The sequence below is a fragment of the Tachyglossus aculeatus genome, unplaced genomic scaffold (genome assembly GCF_015852505.1).
Source record: "Tachyglossus aculeatus isolate mTacAcu1 unplaced genomic scaffold, mTacAcu1.pri SUPER_34, whole genome shotgun sequence".
Lineage (NCBI taxonomy): Eukaryota > Metazoa > Chordata > Mammalia > Monotremata > Tachyglossidae > Tachyglossus > Tachyglossus aculeatus.
The window spans coordinates 1,030,374-1,043,717 of NW_024044839.1; the positions used below are offsets into that span (position 1 = coordinate 1,030,374).

The following is a 13,344-nucleotide window of genomic DNA, read 5'->3' on the forward strand; positions in this document are numbered from 1 at the left end:
TGTTGGGTAGGGACCGTCTCTATATGTTGCCAACTTGGACTTCCCAAGCACATAGTACAGTGCTCCGCACACAGTAAGCGCTCAATAAATACGACTGACTGAATGAATGAATACAGATTTTTTACTCTATTCTACTTGTACATATTTACTATTCATTTTATTTTGTTAATTTGTTTTGTTGTCTGTCTCCCCCTTCTAGACTGTGAGCCCGCTGTTGGGTAGGGACCGTCTCTATATATTTCCAACTTGTACTTCCCAAGCGCTTAGTACAGTGCTCTGCACACAGTAAGCGCTCAATAAATACGATTGAATGAACGAATGAATGCAGGGAATGCCTGCTTGCACAGCACAGACCTAGGTGGTTGGGGGAGTACGATAGAGGGAGTAGATGCAATCCCGGCCCGAGAGGAGTTTACAGTTTAGCGGGGGAGACAGGACTCTCATTTCCCTGGTCCTTGGGGACAAAAAAGGAATCATAATAATAGTTAAGCACCTATTATGTGCCAACAAGTGTACTTAACTCAGAGGTACATAAAACACAATCACATTAGACATGGATTCTGTCCCCTATGGGGCTCACGGTCTAAAAGGGAGAGAGAACGAGAATCCCAGTTTTACAGCTGGGGAAACAGAGGCACAGAGAGGTTAAGTAACTCGTCTGAGAGTAGGCAAATGGCGGAGCCGGGATTAGAACCCTGGTCAATCAATCAATCAATCAATCGTATTTATTGAGCGCTTACTGTGTGCAGAGCACTGTACTAAGCGCTTGGGAAGTACAAGTTGGCAACATATAGAGACAGTCCCTACCCAACAGTGGGCTCACAGTCCCCTCGCTCTGGGCCTGTGCTCTTTACACCAGCCCATGCTGCTTCTAAGCACCCAGTTCTGGACAGTGTGGGCTGTTTCTGGCCAGAAGAAGTCTATTTGGTTTAAACCAGACCGTTTCCTCCTCCCACAGACCCCTGTGGTTTTTGGCAGAGTTTCTGTAGTCCAAAGGCCTAGCTCCAGTTTCCCAGGGCACAGGCACAAAAACCTCATTGGCTATTGTGGGAACTTCATTCCCTGCAGAAAGTGATGAATGTTCAAGTCCAAGGAACAGGGAATGGGCGGGGGAATCAGGGGGAGATGAAGGCAGCACCTATTCACTCCATGCTGCATATGGGGACAGGGACACCTAGTAAAAATAATCCCTGTGGCATTTGTTAGGGCTTACTTTATACTAAACACTGGGGTGTAGAGGACAAGATAACGCAATTGGACACAGCCCAAAGTGGGGGGGGAGGCCAGGTACTGAATCCCTATTTTCCTATTTTCTGAGGCACAGAAAAGTACCCTGCCACTTGTCTGCTGTGTGACCTTGGGCACGTTACTTGACTCCTCTGTGCCTCAGCTACCCCATCTGTAAAATGGGGATTAAGACAGTGAGCCCTATGTGGGACAGGGACTGCGTCCAACCTATCTTGAATCATCATCCCCAGTGGTTAGTACAGTGCCTGGCACCGAGTAAGTGCTTAACAAATGCCATAAAAAAAAAAAGTGAAGCAACTCGCCCACAGTTACACAGCAGACAAGGGGCAGAGCCGGAATCAGAACCAGGGTCCTTCTGACTGCCGTGCCCGGGCACTCTCCACTAGACCGCACTGCCTCTCAGGGCATAAAACAACAGAGTGGCAAGGAGTCAGAGGGCCCCTCCAGCTCCGGAAAAAACAAGCCCACTTCAGGGGAAAAAGGGTGTGGGAGGGAGGGGCTATTTTTAGCCTTTACTGAGGGAGCCGTCAGGACTTGCATAGCCTCCCTGTCTGGCTCAGCACAGCTCTGCCTTTGTCCTGGCCCGGCCTCAAAAGTCCTCTGTGTCTGCTGTGGGCCGGAGCTGTCTGCCCAGTACGCCGGGGGCCTCTCCTCAGCCCAGGCCCAGAGATGGGGAGAAGCGGGGACGGAACCGGGACAACCAGGGAAGAGTTCTGGGCTCCCTACCCCGGGCTCGGCCCGCGCCCTCCGCTCTGGTCTCAAATGTGGGGAAATAAAATCCTCCTTTTTAAAACCAAAGCAAGTGTTTGCAGCGGAAGGGTGTGGAGCCTGGTGGGGAGCCAGCCGCCCGCGTACCCTCCCATAATTAACTCAGGCCACAGAAGCAGGAGGCTGAGGAAAGGACGATCCTCAGGCCCATAATCTAGCCCTTTATTGTAGTTATTTTCCACACCCAGACGAATTGGGCTACATATCCCACTCGCCCCCACCAACCCCCCCACCCCAAGTGACTGAGAAAGCAGTGAGGTGAGGGGTGGGAAATACTTGTGTCAGGGCACGATGTTCTGTGCCCGGGGACCCCGAGATCCTCCTCAGCCCCGGGGCACATTAAGGGCAGATTCCGGCCCTGGCGGAGACCGATTCAGAACACTGTGGCCGGGGGCTGTGGCAAGTGGGGGAAGTGGAGACGGGAAGGTCTGGGACGGGAGTGATCTGGGGCTGGGCTGACCCCCTCTTGGTGGTGGAAGGCTCAGCCTGGGAGGACCCCGCATGGGCAGAGAGCCCCACGCCCAGCTCAGTGCCCTCCCCCGGCCTCTCCTGCCAGGTTCCACGGGGGACACAGAGCCTGCAGCGATGGAGGGAACAGATCGGAGAGAGCAGGCCGGAGGCCAGGATGACCCCTAGGAAACCCTGTTGTCCTGAATGGGGGGGATGGGGAGGGGGGAGAAGAAGCTGGGGGGAATCGGGGGCACCTTCTGCTCCAGGCGGAGCCCGGCAGTGAGAGAAGGAGAGGCCGGCAGACTTTCTCTCCTGAGAAAAATGAGTCTAAGAGAACATCAATGAAAGACGAGGGGCGACCGCTCCTGTCGCCGCCCCCCCAACGCTCCCCGAGGGGTCTCTGAAAAGCACTGGGGAGGTCTCCTGGCCGGCTAAGGGGGAGGAAGGACAGAGACCCCGGAGGCCCCCGGGCAGGGCCGGGGGCAGCGGGTCAGGAGTCCCGATGGGGCGGGGCAGAGACCCCCCCCAGCTCCCCCGTCACCTCCTCTTGAGCACCGAGATGCAGGACTTCTTGAGGGGTCCGATCTGCAGGTGGGCATCCACGCTCTCCAGGAAGAAGGCGGGCTTGAGCCGGCGGGAGAACAGGCCGCCGAAGTGGCTGTCCACGCAGCTCTGGAAGGCTTCGAGCGGGGAGGCCGGGGGGGCCCCGGCGGGGCCGGGAGGCCCTCAGCTTCCGCAGGAGCTGGACCTTGCCATCGCGCACGGCGTAGAAGGCCAGGGCCCGGTCCGCGTACTCCAGGCACACGCCCACCGTGGGGGAGAAGGGCTGGGGAAGGGGCGCCTCGAGCCCGTGGAACCAGACGGAGAAGTTGCGGCCGTTCCACTGCAGGCAGCAGGAGAGGGGGTTCCGGCCCAGGCGGCCGCGGTCGTAGGGCTCTCGGGGAGAGAAGTCCTCGGCCATGACCCCCATGCTCACCCAGCCCTCGATGATCTCCACCTCCCAGTAGTAGGTGCCGCGGTCCAGCGCGCCCCCGCCCAACACCTGCTCGCAGTGGACGAAGCGCGTGGGCGACTCGGGGTAGGCGACGGGACACAGCACCCGCTTCACGCCCTTCGTCCCGAACAGCTGCAGGAACTTGTCCGCGGTGTCGCTGTCCAGGTCCACGATGAAGGCGACTGGCCGGCCGGCGGGGAGGGGGGAGCAGACCAGAACCGGGGTCACGGCCTATGGTGCTGGGCACCCCACCCAAACCCGCAGAGGTAGTCCCACCCGCCCTGAGGGGGCTAAGACTGGAAGCTCCTAGAGAGCAGCGCACACTACAGCGTTAAGAACCTACTGAATGTGCGGGACTGACCAATTGACTAGGCTCTGCATGACGAGCACTGTCCTAAGCACTTGGGAGAGCAGGGGAGCAGAGAGGTTGGCGAGGGGATGCTCCAGCCTGGAAACAGAGCCAGCAGGAGCCTGCATGCTTTCTGGCTCCAGAGTGCAAGGGAGGGAGACCCCGGTCCCCGTCCCCCGGCACATGCCCCGAGTCCCCAGCCCCCATCCCCTGGCCTCTTACATTTGAGGAAGTAATCTCGGGCCTCCTCACCCTCCAGGCTGTTGGTGCTGTCTGGATCCTGGGATTCAGCCTCCCCTGTAGGGATGCAAAGAAGGGTGGCTCAGGCCCACCGGGGGAGACGGCGGGGGCAGATGCGGCCCACTCTACACCCGGGCTGGCACCCCACCCGTGAACCCCGGGTCCGCTCCAGGCGTCCGTGCCCATTCAGGCGGGTACCCGCCCGTGCCCGACGTCCTGGGGGCACGGAAGGCTGGGTGCGGGCCCGGGACCCGCCCCCTGCACCAGACCAGTCCTGTGACCAGCGGGGACAGGGCCACTGGCCACAGGCGACGTCCCGACCCCACCCTCTCTGTGGGGCTGTGTGGAATGGGGTGAAGGGGGCTGGTTCCAACCCCCGCTCTCAGCCAGGAACCGTGCGGTTGGGGAGCGGGGGGAGAGGCGACTCACGACTGAGGGTGGGGCAGTGGAGCAGCTGAGTCACCTGCGGGGAGACACCCACCTTCGGTCCCCGGCTTGGGGGGGTCCTCCTCGTCCCCGCTCCGCCCCTGCAGCTGCTCCCAGTGCCGGGCACAGGCGGCGACCAGCAGATCCCGCACTGCCCGCACGGCCTGGGCTGACTTGGTGAAGTTCAGTTCCTTCGGCGGGCCGGGCCCAGGGCCAGGTCCCTCTTCCAGAGCCAACCTCAGCGCCAGGAACTCCTGTGCCAGGGAAACAGCAGTCATCGGGGCTGGGACTGGGCCCGACCTGGGTATCCCGTGTCCACCCCGGCGCTTAGCACAGCGTTTGGACACACGATAAGCTCTTAAACGCTACCACTGCCCCACTCTACTCCTAGGGGTAGGGAGCCCCCATCCCCACCACGCTTGCCAACGGGTTTCCCCCACGTCCCTGCCAACTGGCTCTGCCCCCAGACCCCGGGCCCACCTGCAGGAAGCCGACGGTGTCCGCCTCGGGCACGTGGCGGAGGGTGCGGCAGGCCCGGCTCAGCCGGGCGCGTTGCTCCTCCTGGCGCCGCAACTCCCCCTGCGCCCGGCCCAGCATGGCACGCTCGCCCTCTTCGATGAAGCCGCTCACCTCCCGCTGGAAACGCTGCAGAGCCTCCGAGGCCTCGGAGAACACGCGGCTCACCTTCTCCCGTTCGGCCAGGGCTGCGCTCTGCGGGGCGGGGCGGGATGCAGCGTTGACCTCACCTCGCCCCCCTTCTCCACCAACCCGGACCGGCCCGTGCTGGGGGGAAGGAACGGGGGAAGAGGGCGGGGGTCTCAGCCTCTCACCTTGATTAGCGCCACGGTACGCCGCGACTGCGCGATGCCGGCGCCCAGCTCGTCCAGCCGCTCCTCCGCGGCGCTCAGGACCTGCGGTCGCTCGGCCTGCGGACAGAAAAAGGGCCAGGTCCCGTCACCACCCTTTTCCTGGAACGCGGCTCTCCGGCCGGCCTACCGTCCGGTCCTTCCCTGGGCCCCGGGGCCGGCTAACTGGCCGCTGGCACTTCTGGGGATGGGGGCCGCCATCCTTTTTGTTGACTTGGCTCCCAGTCTTCGTCCCCATTTCACGGATAATAACGATGGCTTTTGTTAAGCGCTTACTGTGTTCTATGTGCTGGGGGGGGGATACGAGGTAATCAGGTCAACCCACATGGGGCTCACGGTCTTAATCCCCATTTTACAGATGAGGTAATGAGACACAGGGAAGCCAACTGACTTTCCCACGGACACAAAGCAGACGAGTGGAGGGGCCGGGATAAGAACTCAAGTCATTCTGCTCCACCAGGCCCTGTTCTAACCACTCGAACGCTTCGGAGGGGAGTCCTCTGGCCGAGCAGGGGCACGGCCGCGGCCGGAAGCCGGCTGTCCGCCGGGGTCGCCACCCTCGGCGGTCACTGCCTACGGGGCCCCTCGTTCCAGGGTGGGATTCCGAGCGAGTCTCCCCGGGGGAGCGTGAGTCACCCGCTCCGGGCGGGGAGGCGGAAAATCCCGAGGCCGGAGACGCCAAGGCCGGGCCGAGGGCCAAAGGAAACTGGGGGCGGGCCGGCGCACATGTTCCCGCCGGGGGCCCCGGGGACGGCTGGACAGAGTCAATCTGTCCGCCCACCCCGCCCCGCCTCGGACTTGAGGCTGGGCAGGGCGAGCGGCCGGAAAGCGCGGGTCTGGGACTGGGGCCTACAGCAGCCCGGAAGCCCAGGGCGCTGAGCCCGCTGTTGGGTAGGGACCGTCTCTAGATGCTGCCAACTTGTACTTCCCAAGCGCTTAGTACAGTGCTCTGCACACGGTAAGCGCTCAATAAATACGATCGAACGAATGCCCGCCTGGGACAACCGCGCGGCCTCGGGAAGAAGCCGGGCTGAGCCCGGGAGGTGGAGGAGGACCATCCCCTCCCACCCCCACGCTCCAGGCCCACTCCCCACTTCAATAAGAATAACGCTGGCATTTGTTAAGCGCTTGCTATGCGCCGAGCACTGTTCTAAGCGCTGGGGAGGATACAAAGTGATCAGGTTGTCCCATGCGGGGCTCACAATCTTAATCCCCGTTTTCCAGATGAGGTCACTGAGGCCCAGAGAAGCAATCAATCAATCAATCAATCGTATTTATTGAGCGCTTACTGTGTGCAGAGCACTGTACTAAATGCTTAGGAAGTACAAGTCGGCAACGCATCAAGTGACTCGCCCAAAGTCACACAGGTGACAAGCGGCGGAGCCGGGATCAGAACCCACGACCTCCGACTCCCAAGCCCGGGCTTTTCTCACTGAGCCACGCCGCTTCCCTAGAGGACATCGGTTCAAATCCCGGCCCCGCCACTTGTCAGCTGTGTGACCTTGGGCAAGCCGCTTAACTTCTCTGTGCCTCAGTGACCTCATCTGGAAAATGGGGATTAAAACTGCGAGCCCCCCGGGGGACAACCTGGTCACCTTGTCAACTCCCCAGCGCTTGGAACAGTGCTTTGCATGTAGTAAGCGCTTAATAAATGCCATTATTATTATTATCATCTGCCGCTGCGGCCTGGCGGCGACCCTCGCCCACTCTTCATTCATTCAATCGCATCTATTGAGCGCTTACCGTGTGCAGAGCACTGTACTAAGCGCTTGGGAAGTACAAGTTGGCAACATATAGGGACGGTCCCTACCCAACGGTGGGCTCACAGTCTAGAAGGGGCAGACAGACAACAAAACACGGCGGCGGCATCGCTTAGGCCCGTGGCGGGTGGTCGGCGCTAGGTAATGCCACCCGACCCAATGCAGGGGCTGCCACTACGGTGCCCACCTCCCCCGGACTGGGGCAGGGTGGTGCCCGCTCCTCGGACCCGTCCTCTAGCAGGGGACCGGGCTGACCTCCTGGAGGGCGCGCTCCTGCTCGAGGTCCAGCAGGTCGTGGCCTTGGTGGTCCTGGTGGGCGCAGGTGGCACAGAGGCAGAGGCGGTGGGTGCGGCAGTAGCGTTCGAGGGGGAGCAGGTGGCGGTGGCAGAGGCTCTCCTCCAGCCGACGCAGGGTGGGCACCAGGCGATGGTGGCGCAGGGCGGGGCTGCGCTCATGAGGGCCCAGGTGGGCCGGGCAGAAGGAGGCAAGGCACAGCAGGCAGGAGCGGGTGGCAGGCTGGGCCGCGCCCTCGGGGCAGGCGTCGCAGGGCACGGGCTCCTCGCCTTCGCCCTCCTGGCCCTCGGGGGGCTCGGGGGCACTGGGCACCGAGGGCACCGAGGGCACCGAGGGCTCCGGGGCGGGGGCCGGGCCCTGGCGGAGCTGCAGCAGCTCGCACAGCGTGTGGTTCTTGCGGAGCTGCAGGCCGTCCGGGAAGGGGTCCTGGCACAGCGGGCAGCGGGCCGTGCCCCCCGTGCCCCCGGTCCCCCGGTGCGGCCACAGCGCGCCCAGGCAGGCGAGGCAGAAGTTGTGGCCGCAGGGCAGGGTCACGGGCTCCCGCAGCAGCTCCAGGCAGATGGGGCAGATGAAGGGGCCGCCCGCCTCCATGGCCGGGGCGGGGGGCACCGGGGCGACGGGGGGCACCGGGGCGACGAGGGGCACCGGGGCGACGGGGGGCACCGGGGGTCCGCGCCCTCCGCCGCCACCGCCCGCTCTGCAACAGGACCGGAGGGGCCCGAGCAGGACCGCCCCGCCCCGCCCCCCGACAACGAAGCCCGCCCCTCGCCCCCGAAACCCCGCCCCGCCCCCCCCCTTTTCGCCGGCCCCAGCCTCAGTTTCCCTCCCGGAATAATAACAATAATAATGACAACGCGCGGAGCACCGTTCTAAAGCGCTGGGGAGGTTACAAGGGGATCAGGTGGGCCCACGGGGGGCTCACAGTCCTCCTCCCCATTTGACATTCATTCATTCATTCAATCGTCCCCCTCTCCATCCCCCCCATCTCACCTCCTTCCCTTCCCCACAGCACCTGTATATAACGATAGCATTTATTAAGCGCTTACTATGTGCCAAGCACTGTTCTAAGCGCTGGAGAGGTTACAAGGTGATGAGGTTGTCCCATGGGGGGCTCACAGTCTTAATCCCCATTTTCCAGATGAGGTAACTTGAGTCCCAGAGAAGTGAAGCGACTTGCCCAAAGTCACACAGCTGACAACTGGCGGAGGCGGGATTTGAACCCATGACCTCTGACTCCAAAGCCCGGGCTCTTTCCAGTGAGCCACGCTGCTTCCCTGTATATATGTATATATGTTTGTACATATTTATTACTCTTTATTTATTTTACTTGTACGTATCTATTCTATTTATTTTATTTTGTTAGTGTGTTTGGTTTTCTTCTCTGTCTCCCCCTTGTAGACTGTGAGCCCACTGTTGGGTAGGGACTGTCTCTAGATGTTGCCAACTTGGACTTCCCAAGCGCTTAGTACAGTGCTCTGCACACAGTAAGCGCTCAATAAATACGATTGATTGATTGATTGAGCACTTACTGTGTGCAGAGCACTGGACTAAGCCCCTGATAATAACAATGAGGGCATTTATTGAGCCCTTACTATGTGCAAAGCACCGTTCTAAGCGCTGGGGAGGTTACAAGGGGATCAGGTGGGCCCACGGGGGGCTCACAGTCTTCATCCCCATTTGACATTCATTCAATCAATCAATCAATCGTATTTGAGCGCTTACTGTGTGCAGAGCACTGTACTAAGCGCTTGGGAAGTACAAGATGGCAACATATACAGTCCCTACCCAACAGTGGGCTCACAGCCTAAAAGGGGGGGGGGGGGGGGATTCATTCAATCATACTGATTGAGCGCTTACTGTGTGCAGAGCACTGGACTAAGCCCCTGATAATAATAATGACGGCATTTATTAAGCCCTTCCTATGTGCAAAACACTGTTCTAAGCGCTGGGGAGGTTACAAGGGGATCAGGTGGTCCCACGGGGGGCCTCACAATCTTCATCCCCATTTGCCACTCATTCATTCAATCGTCTTTACTGAGCGCTTACTGTGTGCAGAGCAGTGGACTTAGCGCTTGATAATCAATCAATCAATCGTATTTATTGAGCGCTTACTGTGTGCAGAGCACTGGACTAAGCGCTTGGGAAGTCCAAGTTGGCAACATCTAGTGACGGTCCCTACCCAACAGTGGGCTCACAGTCTAGAAGGGGGAGGCAGAGAACAAAACATAGTAACAAAATAAAATAAATAGAATAAATATGTACAGATAAAATAAATAAATAGATTAATAAATACATACAAACATAAGTACATATATACAGGTGGTGTGGGGAGGGGAAGGAGGTAAGGTGGGGGATGGAGAGGGGGAGGAGGGGGAGAGGAACGAGGGGGCTCAGTCTGGGAAGGCCTCCTATATATATATACACATATATAGGTATTTATATACATTTATATACGTATATATGTATGTTTGAACAGATTTATTACCCTATTTTACTTGTACATATATACTATTCTATTTATTTTGTTAATGATGTCCATCTAGCTTTACTTCTATTTATTCTGATGACGACACCTGTCCACGTTTTGTTGTCTGTCTCCCCCTTCTAGACTGTGAGCCCGTTGTTGGGTAGGGACCGTCTCTAGATGTTGCCAACTTGGACTTCCCAAGCGCTTAGTACAGTGCTCTGCACACAGTAAGCGCTCAATAAATACGACTGAATGAATGGAGGAGGCGAGCCACTGAGACCTCTTCTGGGGATCAAGACCGTGAGCCCCATGTGGGACAACCTGATTACCTTGTATCGCCTCCAGTGCTTAGAACAGTGCTTAGCACATGGTAAGCGCTTAACAAATACCAAAATTATTATTATTATTATGCATTGACCCTCCCCATTCATTCATTCAATCGTATTTATTGAGCGCCTACTGTGTGCAGAGCACTGGACTAAGCGCTTGGGAAGTACAAGTTGGCAACATCTAGAGACGGTCCCTACCCAACAGCGGGCTCACAGTCTAGAAGGGGGAGACAGACGACAAAGCAAAACATATTAACAAAATACTGCGCGCTTGGGAAGTACAAGTTGGCACTTCAGGGAAGTGACTTGCCCAAAGTCACACACATGACAATTGGTAGAGTCGGAATTCGAACCCATGACCTCTGACTCCAAAGCCCGGGCTCTTTCCACTGAGCTACCAGATGCATGAATGAATGTAGATTTTTTTACTCTATTTATTCTACTTGTACATATTCACTATTCCATTGATTTTATTTTGTTAATGTGTTTTGTTTTGTGGTCTGTCTCCCCCTTCTAGTCTGTGAGCCCGCTGTTGGGTAGGGACCGTCTCTGTATGTTGCCAACTTGTGCTTCCCAAGCGCTTAGTGCAGTGCTCTGCACACGGTGAGCGCTCAATAAATACGATTGAATGAATGAATGAGCCCGCTGTTGGGTAGGGACCGTCTCTAGATGTTGCCAACTTGGACTTCCCAAGCGCTCAGTACAGTGCTCTGTACCCAGTAATAGCTTGTCCCCAGCCTCCTCCCTGGCCCCCCCCCCCCCCCCCCACCAGGCCTGATTATATGAATCTGCCCCTTCCTTTGGCGCTGAATTTGAGGCTAAATAGAGATTTCACGCCTGTCTCTTCCTGCCCTGCCCTTCCCAGCTGGGGAATGGGTGGGAAGGCCGGATGCAGTGAGGAGAATGGGAACTTTCCCAGAACGTGGTTTTTTACTACACGCCCCCCACTAGAGCGCCATTGAGGAACTAGCAAACTCCCACTGGGCCGCGCAAATGTCTGGGCCGAGCGCGACGAAGCAAGGAATGGGCGGATGGGACCGAGACCCGGAAGAGTGAGAATAACGGTGACATTGGATAATAATAATAATTTTGGTATTTGTTAAGCGCCTGCTACGTGCCAGGCACTGTACTAAGCGCTGGGGCAGATACAATCTAATCGGGGCCTACAAAGACCCTGCCCCACATAGGGCTCATAGTCTTATACCCCATTTTACTGATGAGGGAACAGGGGCACAGAGAAGTGATTTCCCCAAGGTCGCACAGCAGCCAAGTGATTAGAACCCAGGTCCTTCTGACACCCAGGCCCGTGTCCTATCCACTAATAATAATAATGATAGTATTTATTAAGCGCTTTCCCTTTATCATTATTATTTATTTATTATTAAATAAATTTGTTAAGCGCCTACTACGTGCCAGGCACTGTACTAAGCGCTGCGGCAGATACAATCTAATCGGGGCCAACACAGACCCTGCCCCACATAGGGCTCATAGTCTTATTCCCCATTTTACTGATGAGGGAACAGGGGCACAGAGAAGTGATTTCCCCAAGGTCACACAGCAGCCAAGTGATTAGAACCCAGGTCCTTCTAACACCCAGCCCCGTGTCCTATCCACTAATAATAATAATGATAGTATTTATTAAGCGCTTTCCCTTTATTTATCATTATTATTTAAATAAATAAATTAATTTATTATTATATATTATTTATTAATTTATTAGGCATTTATTACCATGTGCAAAGCACTGTTCTAAGCGCTAGGGAGGTTACAAGGTGATCAGGTTGTCCCATGGGGGGGCTCACAGTCTTCATTCCCATTTTCCAGATGAGGTAACTGAGGCCCAGAGGAGTGACTTGCCCAAAGTCACACACAGCTGACGGGTGGTGGAGCCGGGATTTGAACCCATAACCTCCGACTCCAAAGCCCGGGCTCTTTCCACTGAGCCACGCTGCTTCTCTGTTGGAGGGGGTGTCTGTTCGGGGTTGGGGGGGTCCCCAGGCCAGTGCCCCCACACAGGACCCCCAAATGCAGTGTCACACAGGGAGGCAGGGGAGGGTCGAGGGGCAGAGAGGGATCCAGAGTCTCCGGGGGCCACCGCGCTGCTCCCGCCCCTCTGGAGTCAGACAGACAGAAGATTTTGGGGTGATGCGGGAGATGGGGGATACAGGCCCCGCAAGGTCCTGCAGGAGAGAGGGGCCTCTACTACCCTCCACAGTCCTGTCCCCCCAAACACTCCAATCTCCCCACAACAGACAACGCTCCAAACACCCCTCTCTCTCACACACTGCAGGTGAGAGGATACATAATGGCATTTGTTAAGCACTTACTATGTGCAAAGCGCTGTTCTAAGCGCTGGGGGGGATACGAGGTAATCAGGTTGTCCCATGTGGGGTTCACAGTCTCCATCCCCATTTTACAGATGAGGAAACCGAGGCCCAGAGAAGTGAAATGACTTTCCCAAAGTCACCCAGCTGACAAGTGGCAGAGCCAGGATTAGAACCCATGGCCTCTGACTCCCAAGCCCGGGCTCTTTCCACTGAGCCACGAGGCGCTCACTCAGACCACCTTCTTCCCCCACCCTCCAAATCGGTTAACGGTATTTACTAAGCGCCTAAAGAATGTGCAGCACTGTATTGAGTGCCAGGGAGAGTCTGGCAGAAGCAAAACAACAGTTCCCTTCCCTCAAGGAGCTCACGGTCTTTGCCCCTTCCCCACCCACTCCTCTTCACCACCCCTCAGCCTTGCCCCTTTACTCCAGCGTTTTTCCTTTTGAAATGAAAGACAGAAAGAGTCCGCAACGTAATTTGAAGCTCAGGACAGAGCCTTGTTTTCTTTCTCGTACGCAGTGGGGTGAGGGGGCTGTGACAGCCGCCCCGGGGAAACTGAGGCAGAGATCAGCCTCAGAGGAGGCCACGTAGGGCTGTCTTATGAGGCCTTCCCAGACTGAGCCCCCTCACCTCCTTCCCCTCCCCACAGCACCTGTATATATGTTTGTATGTATTTATTACTCTAACTTGCACATATTTATTCTCTTTATTTTGTTAATATGTTTTGGTCTGTCTCCCCCTTCTAGACTGTGAGCCCGCTGTTGGGTAGGGACCGTCTCTACATGTCGCCAACTTGTACTTCCCAAGCGCTCAGTACAGTGCTCCG

At 57.3% G+C, this 13,344-nt stretch overlaps 1 protein-coding gene across 1 annotated transcript; it reads right to left on the bottom strand.

Annotated features, from left to right (window-relative positions):
- Positions 1 to 2,181: 2,181 nt before the first annotated feature.
- Positions 2,182 to 7,986, bottom strand: TRIM47 (tripartite motif containing 47). Its single transcript, XM_038742037.1, is given in 7 exon segments — positions 2,182 to 3,166; positions 3,168 to 3,642; positions 4,032 to 4,106; positions 4,531 to 4,729; positions 4,956 to 5,186; positions 5,306 to 5,401; positions 7,357 to 7,986. Coding segments are annotated over 7 exon segments (1,869 nt in total). The 3' UTR covers positions 2,182 to 3,003.
- Positions 7,987 to 13,344: the final 5,358 nt, after the last annotated feature.